The sequence below is a fragment of the Ipomoea triloba genome, chromosome 6 (assembly GCF_003576645.1).
Source record: "Ipomoea triloba cultivar NCNSP0323 chromosome 6, ASM357664v1".
Classification (NCBI taxonomy): Eukaryota; Viridiplantae; Streptophyta; class Magnoliopsida; order Solanales; family Convolvulaceae; genus Ipomoea; species Ipomoea triloba.
Window position 1 is genome coordinate 8,900,279 of NC_044921.1, and position 7,390 is coordinate 8,907,668.

The 7,390-nt window shown below is 35.8% G+C and overlaps 2 protein-coding genes across 2 annotated transcripts; one reads left to right on the forward strand and one right to left on the reverse strand.

The window, feature by feature from the left end:
• The first annotated feature begins 1,587 nt into the window (after positions 1-1,587).
• Positions 1,588-5,812, forward strand: LOC116022758 (actin-related protein 2). Its single transcript, XM_031263618.1, has 15 exons — positions 1,588-1,775; positions 2,187-2,297; positions 2,563-2,697; positions 2,833-2,904; positions 3,003-3,081; positions 3,303-3,352; positions 3,502-3,605; positions 3,711-3,779; positions 3,853-3,916; positions 4,129-4,197; positions 4,557-4,640; positions 4,762-4,820; positions 4,950-5,016; positions 5,110-5,193; positions 5,475-5,812. Exons 1-15 carry the CDS (start codon positions 1,734-1,736, stop codon positions 5,553-5,555), a joined length of 1,170 nt encoding a protein of 389 aa, XP_031119478.1. The 5' UTR covers positions 1,588-1,733; the 3' UTR covers positions 5,556-5,812.
• A 190-nt stretch (positions 5,813-6,002) lies between these two features.
• LOC116022759 lies at positions 6,003-7,166 on the reverse strand. Its single transcript, XM_031263619.1, has 2 exons — positions 6,636-7,166; positions 6,003-6,484 (listed from the first exon to the last, which is right to left on the reverse strand). Exons 1-2 carry the CDS (start codon positions 6,832-6,834, stop codon positions 6,141-6,143), a joined length of 543 nt encoding a protein of 180 aa, XP_031119479.1. The 5' UTR covers positions 6,835-7,166; the 3' UTR covers positions 6,003-6,140.
• Between the last annotated feature and the right edge of the window lie 224 nt (positions 7,167-7,390).

Sequence of the window (7,390 nt, forward strand, 5' to 3'; positions counted from 1 at the left end):
CCCCCCCCCCCCCCCCCCCCCCGCTTTCCCCAATAAATGCACAAAATGGCACGTATGAGAGCAGAAACTCCAAACGATAGCGATATCTACAAAATGAGGATGATCTTTTTCGCCGGTATTTTAGTTCTTCTACTCCTTCAACTCAGAGCAAGGGATCTTGAAATCTAGCCAGTAGGTGTGTTAGCTATTTCAGTGTTTCTGTTCTTATTTTCTCGAATTAATTACTGTGCTCATGAATTAATTAATTGATAACTATATTACTTAATCTCAAATGGTTATGGATACGGGGAACTAGATTGTTGCTTTTATGGTTTGATATTGAGTTTTGCTTGATGTAATCTATGGTTATTAGGCCTAATGGGCATTCTGGGTTATCAAATGGCATTCTTGGGATGAAGGTAAGGAAAAAGACGATTTTACATATGTTATAAAGAGAGAAATATTGTTCCGGTGGATATTTCACCGAAAGGACTGAAAATGATAGCCATGGATCAATTATGCAAGTTTTGAAAGTAGTGGATTAACATTGTTAATGACAAAATACTCGTAAGACCAAAAATGCGAAAAACTCCTTCAAAATTGTATAGAGAGATCATTTGGAATATTAAAGAAGAGATGGAAGATATTTAGTAAAATGCCACAATTTAGTATGGACCCTCAAATTGATGTTTTTATTTTCACACTTGCATAATTACATAACTCACAAGAAGACATTATATTTAATATGATTGAGCAACATCTAGGTTGCATACCACTCAATGATCTTTAATATTTTAGTGGTAATATCACCCCAATGAAAATTTAAGTGAGACAACTAGTGAGATGAAAAATATTCACAATAATATTGTTACTTTATTATGGGATGCTAGATCATAAATGTGAAATATATATATTTCTAGACTTTAAATTTACATCACTATTTAAATTTAAATATCTATCTAAAAACATAATAAGTGTGAATGAAGGTTATACCCTTCATTTATGTCCGTTTTTTCTGTTAAGTAGTTTTTTTTTATACATTATGCTATAAAAGTTGTACTATATAAAATTTTGGACAAACATACCCCTACCGTTATAACTTCCGTTATCTTTTCCACTATTGTTACTATGCACATGCATCCACCATATATTTTATTATCTTCTTCAATAATAATAATAATATATACACATTATATATTCAAGTTATATGTTAGTTATTTTCTAAAATATAAATATCAAATTTATAAAAATGTTTTACATTATTATTATTATTTACAATAATTTAAATATCTAAAATATAAATAAATTTAAAATTTTAATATAAAATACTAATACTGAGCACCTATTTTTTACGCATCGCGCATAAAAAAAATACTAGTATAAATTTATAAAAATGTTATTTAGTATATTTTTACACATATTATTTTATTCAACAACTAATTTAACCAAACACTTTAATTTCAATCAGTTATCTTATTAACTATTAACTTTTCAAATAGGCGTGCCAAACAGAACATTAATTGACCACAAAATAACGTAACTCCGCCATGGGTGAAAGTATAAATATATTATTTAGAAGGAGTAGAAAACAAATTGACGTGAAGTTTAGAGCAAATCTGTAATAAGTCTAAAGTCTAAAGCAACCGGGCCGGCGTTTGCTGCTTTTGCAAGCACTCCACCAAACTACCCAAGTCTGAGATTTCAGCAGCGGATTTATGAGTTGAAAGATCACCACAGCTACGAGTAGATGCGCGATGGACAACAAGAAAGTCGTCGTCTGCGACAATGGCACCGGGGTAATTATCTTCTTTCTTTCATTCAATTGTCGTCACTGCTTCCTCTCTTCCCTTAGGTCCAATGATCTTCTGAGACACCGTTGAACAGAATAGAAATAGATTCCGAATGTTGTCTAATGAGCTTGTGGTCTGCTGATGTCGGGTATGAAACGACCTATATGTGCTTAATCAGTTTATGGTCTGCTCATTTTGGTCAAATTCCATAAATGAAATGGATAGCTTCATCGTTCAGGGGGTTCTGATTGTATGGGATCAACATTGTATATTGAGAAGAAAAAAACTTATATCTAATACATAATAGACAGAAGATTATGATGGTGTAGAATTCTTGCTTTCTATTGTGTGCAATGTAAATATGCTTGGTTTCTTTGCTGGGTAATGGTTACTCTGAATATTTTCATGTGAATGCAGTATGTCAAGTGTGGTTTTGCAAATGAGAATTTCCCCACATCTGTCTTCCCTTGCGTGGTGGGGAGGCCAATGCTACGATATGAAGAATCTCTTATGGAACAAGACATCAAGGTGAAATATTCTTTCTCCTATTCTTAATCTTTGGGTATTAAGTTTTTCAATGGATGTATCCACCTTCTCTCATTGCAAATTGTATATTTATAAGATTTCTTACTCAATTTAACACTTCTAGTATGGACTCCAACTTTGAGTTCTCTCATTTTGCCAAAGGATCTAATCATTCACTTGAGATTACACTCCCAAGATCTGAGTACACTTTTTAGTCTACATTGGTGGTATTATAGTACATCCTTTATCAATTGATGATTTGATGTAGGATGTTGTTGTTGGAGATGCCTGCTTAAAGTTGCGGCACCAGTTGGATATATCTTATCCTGTCAACAATGGCATTGTGCAAAATTGGGATGATATGGGGCATGTCTGGGACCATGCATTTTTTAATGAATTGAAGGTCATTATTCTGCCTTCTTGATTACACTGTAAAGTAAAGTTTGTCTAATAATATAACCTGTGATTCAAAATAGATTTTGTGTAATACTGTTTATTATTAACTGATAGGGCTTTACTTTCCATTCTGTTTCTGAAGGTTGATCCAACAGAATGCAAAATCCTGCTTACTGATCCACCTCTCAATCCATCAAAAAATCGTGAAAAGATGGTTTGTTTATAAATTGTCTTATTTAGATTGAGTATTTCTTTAATGATGTCATACTATATCTTGCTCTTGCTCTTGATCTGGAAGTATTTGAATTACAGGTTGAAACCATGTTTGAGAAGTACAACTTTTCTGGTGTATTCATTCAGATTCAAGCTGTTCTAACGTTATATGCTCAAGGTGCTTGGTTTAAAAATGTTAAAAAAGTATAGTTCTAATTTTTTGAGTAGGAAATATTAAAAAACTTTTATGAACCACTGATTGCAATTAGCCATCAAGCTACCTCTACTTTTTTACAGTATCTATCGAATACTGTCAAATTTGAATTAGAATTAGAATATTCTGCATATATAGATCTCAAGTGTATGATTGATTCACATTTTGTGTTATCACTAATACAGGTTTACTGACGGGACTAGTCATAGATTCTGGCGATGGTGTTACTCATGTGGTAAATTATCCTAAATCACATCTTCTTCATTACATTTGCCTTGCTAATAAGAGCCCTTTGTTAGTGTGAGTACAACAATTAATAGAGTGATGTTTGTAGGTAAAGAATGCTTCTAATTGATCATGCTTGTGTACAAATTTCTAATGCAGGTTCCAGTTGTTGATGGTTACTCATTCCCTCACCTTACAAAAAGGATGAATGTAGCTGGGCGTCATATAACTTCTTATCTAGTTGATTTGCTATTCCGGAGAGGGTGCGTTAATGTATATTTCAAATCAGAAAACAACACAAAATTGCTGTAATTCTTTTTCAGGAGACGCATCAAAGTTAGGATATCACAAAGGTTTTATTTTTGCAGGTATGCAATGAATAGAAGTGCTGATTTTGAGACTGTCAGGGATATCAAAGAAAAGCTCTGCTACATTAGGTGAATTGAGTTATGTTGTATGTTCTAATCCTCTTGATTTCTGGTGAAATATTGACAATTGATTTTACTGCAGTTATGATTATAAGCGAGAATATCAATTGGGGCTTGAGACCACTATCCTTGTTAAGAATTATACTGTGAGTAGATTCCATTTGTAACATGCATAGCTGACTTATTTTGTACATCTGGCTTTCTGCAAATTGTTGCAAGTAAAGGAACCAAAGTTTAGGCAGCCTTTTTGTAATTTCTTTATCATTCTGGTATCAATCAGTAGTGTTTCACTTTACAGCCTAAACCTGTATTTGTTGGAGACATTGTATTGGTTTGTTGAAGAGGTGTTTTTTAACAGCTTCCAGATGGGAGGGTAATCAAAGTGGGCACTGAGAGGTTCCAAGCACCTGAAGCTCTTTTCACTCCCGTAAGCCTCTATTCTCATGTTTTTTTTTGTTTTTTTTTTTTTAGAACTGAAGTCTTAGGTTTTATACTTCATCCAGGAGGCATTGGTATTTGGTAGGTGGAGAAAAAGCAATTATGTTGAAAACTTCACCCTTTGAAGGAATAGGGAAAGCAGTTCTTTGCTTTTGTTTGTTTTTTTTTTCCTGACAAAAAATGAACCTTTTTCTTTCCTTTGTCAAGAGTGTCTATCAGTTAGTGATGAAATGGTTCAAAAAATGAAATTTTAGTGTTCATGGAATTACTTCATGCTGTTGTAGAATAGGCATTTGAGTGATTTGACCGCTTGAAGAAGTCAAGAACTACCTTTTTTTTTTTTTGCAGGAACTCATCGATGTCGAAGGTGATGGAATGGCTGACATGGTATTCCATTGCATTCAGGAAATGGATATTGACAATAGGATGATGGTACACAACTTTAAATTTTAGAATTCATGGATATGTTATTGGCTTACTATTGTCATTTTACATTAGATAATTTCCCCTCTTTTGTAATCCTAGTCTCTTTTTGTTTGTTTGTTTCATGCAGCTTTACCAACATATAGTTCTAAGTGGAGGGAGTACAATGTATCCTGGCCTACCTAGCCGGTAATGAATTTGTATTCTTTTAACTGCTTTTCTAAGAGTATGAGCTTCCATCAACCTGATTACTGTTAGATCATTTTCCTTCTTAAATATTAACAACTATGTATTCCCTCCCCCCTTCTCTCCCCAAAGCCTGGAGAAAGAGATTTTGGATCGCTATCTTGACGTTGTTTTGAAAGGAAACAAGGATGGGTTGAAGGTATTATTCCATTAGTGATCTATCTATAAAAGTTACTTTGTATGGTACCTTAGTTGAATCATGAAGATGAATGTTTTTTCCATTCAAATATAGAAACTGCGGTTAAGGGTAGAAGATCCTCCAAGAAGAAAACATATGGTGTATCTTGGAGGTGCAGTTCTAGCAGGAATTATGAAGGTGGGTGCAGTAGTTCCTTCCCTCTCTCCCCTAACCCCAACACACTGGTTCTCTTGGTACTCTGACAGAAACTTTACTAATTGAATTTACTTTACTGAATTTCCTGATACTATAACCACCACATGAACACCCTGCAATGATTATTATTGATTTTGGCTTTTTGTTAAGAATATGCTTTCTATTGTGAAAGGAGGCCTAGGCTACAGGGCAATAATAATTTATAATTTGAAGACAATGCTGTGAGAAAAAAACTGAAAACGTTTGATTTGGTATGTCTGCAGGATGCACCCGAGTTTTGGATCAGTAGACAAGATTATATGGAGGAAGGAGTTGCTTGCTTAAGCAAGTGTGGCCAGGCATGAGTTTTATAATGCATTCCCCATTCCACATCACTTATTTTAGCAAATGCTACACTGATAATCTCGATGCTGATCCTGTTAAGGATTTGAGTTTGCAGTTAAGTGACATGGCTCTCTTACTGAAGCACTTGTTAATTGTTATAGCCCAGAGACAGTACTGTAATTAGTGTGGTAGTCCTCCCAAAGAGAAAAGAGAAACATACAGTGTATCATTGTAATCTTATTGCTAGTTCAATTTACCTTAATTGTTCCCTCGTCAATGAGTTTTTGCATTCATTAGTGGGTTCCTTTGCATTTTTCATTGAAGAAAATCGAACATTATAATGCATAAGATTGTGGAATGTGGGATGTTGGGATAATTCTTTTTAAGGTGGTCACACACTCAGACATGTATGAGAACCATCCCTCACTTTTGTGTCTAAGTGATCACAAATATTTGAGATGAGAATGTTTCAACTTTAAAGTTATGAATATGAATGCATTTATAGAGAACTGGAAGCAGACAGAAATAGAGAGTATGATAATGAAGGATATATGTTATCCACACAATATATATGATGAGAAGGGAAAACCAAATTTGGTGTTCCTTTAGTGCTTATTTCCACATAATGCAGCATTTTTCTTGGAGGGTCTGAAAGTCAAAGCACTGAGGCTGTAGATGCAGGTATTGGCACTTCTGGATTTGACGGTAACTTCTTGAGTTGTGGTTATTGAGGCAGGAACACTGCAGGCTGAGGTTGAGGACCGCACCAGGCTTGCCCGGCATGAATTCCCGATTTCATTCTCTCTGGCGCACTCGATCCCATCCACTGAAGGTATCATCAACCTGTAAATACCAAACCTGTTTGTAGTCCTGTTCACTGAGAATTGTATTTGCTCTGCTGTTTTTGGTGAACTTGCTTTGAATGTGCAGTCGATTTTCACTTCCACACCTATTGAACAGTAGTAGCACAACAATATTAGTATATACAACTCTCACAAGATCTATGCTATGACTTATTGTATTTTTTGTTTCAACTGATAGTAATTGCAAGTTACAGAGCAGAAAGTTTTGAGGGATAGAGAGAGGGGAGATATAGATACCTGGCATGAAGTAGCTGTGCCTGGAGAAGGAATTATTGGAGCAGATGTCACAGTAAACCATTCCCATGACAGTGATCTGGGGATCAGGAATATGGGCTAGTTTTGGTGGTGGTGCCACAACATGAAGAGGGAGTGAGGACAGAGTGAAGAAGAAGAAGAAGCAGCAAAAAAACAAGAAAACAGGAGGAGGTGAAGTCATTGCAGAAAAACTCCAAGAAGAGAACACAAAAAAGAGTGAGTTTGAGTTTGAGTTTGAGTTTGAGGCTAGGAAAGGATGGAGTGGGTAAGATTGTAGCTAGTGGTGTGGCTGAGAAGTAAGGCAAAGTGTGAGTATAGGGGATAATGGTGAAAGAATGCCAACTGGGTAAAAGCAAAGTGAGGCACCTGCACTGCCCTGCCAAATCTACTAGCTTAGCCAGTAGATCAGAGTTGGGAAACACAAGCCCAAACTATTCTCTCTCTTAGTACCACAGACAAACTAAAAGATGCATGTGAACTTTGTTTGGCAGATTGTGTAGTGGATGTGTAGGAGAGAGGGACACAATTTTCCTTTTTCTTGCCTCTCCTAACCTAAGCCGCCTCATATATTGGGTTTATCGAGGCAAACCCCACTCCTCTCCCGAGTATGTGAGTAAACCCTCGCCCTGTGATCCTAGCCGGCAAAGGACCACAAGGAGGTTAACCAGCCTAGGTTGTCCATGGCTGACCGGCTCAAACCCGGGTGGCAGACGGTTTCGAACTCAGGACCTCACGGC

What these genes read in the sequence shown, in the direction of transcription:
- LOC116022758 (XM_031263618.1), top strand. Translation starts at nt 1,734, where the DNA reads ATGGACAACAAGAAAGTCGTCGTCTGCGACAATGGCACCGGG. An exon ending in TCCTTGTTAAGAATTATACT is followed by an intron (nt 3,917 to 4,128) that starts GTGAGTAGATTC and finishes GTTTTTTAACAG; the next exon opens with CTTCCAGATGGGAGGGTAAT. An exon ending in CTGAAGCTCTTTTCACTCCC is followed by an intron (nt 4,198 to 4,556) that starts GTAAGCCTCTAT and finishes TTTTTTTTGCAG; the next exon opens with GAACTCATCGATGTCGAAGG.
- LOC116022759 (XM_031263619.1), bottom strand. Translation starts at nt 6,834, where the DNA reads ATGACTTCACCTCCTCCTGTTTTCTTGTTTTTTTGCTGCTTCTTCTTC. An exon ending in GCACAGCTACTTCATGCCAG is followed by an intron (nt 6,485 to 6,635) that starts GTATCTATATCT and finishes ACTGTTCAATAG; the next exon opens with GTGTGGAAGTGAAAATCGAC.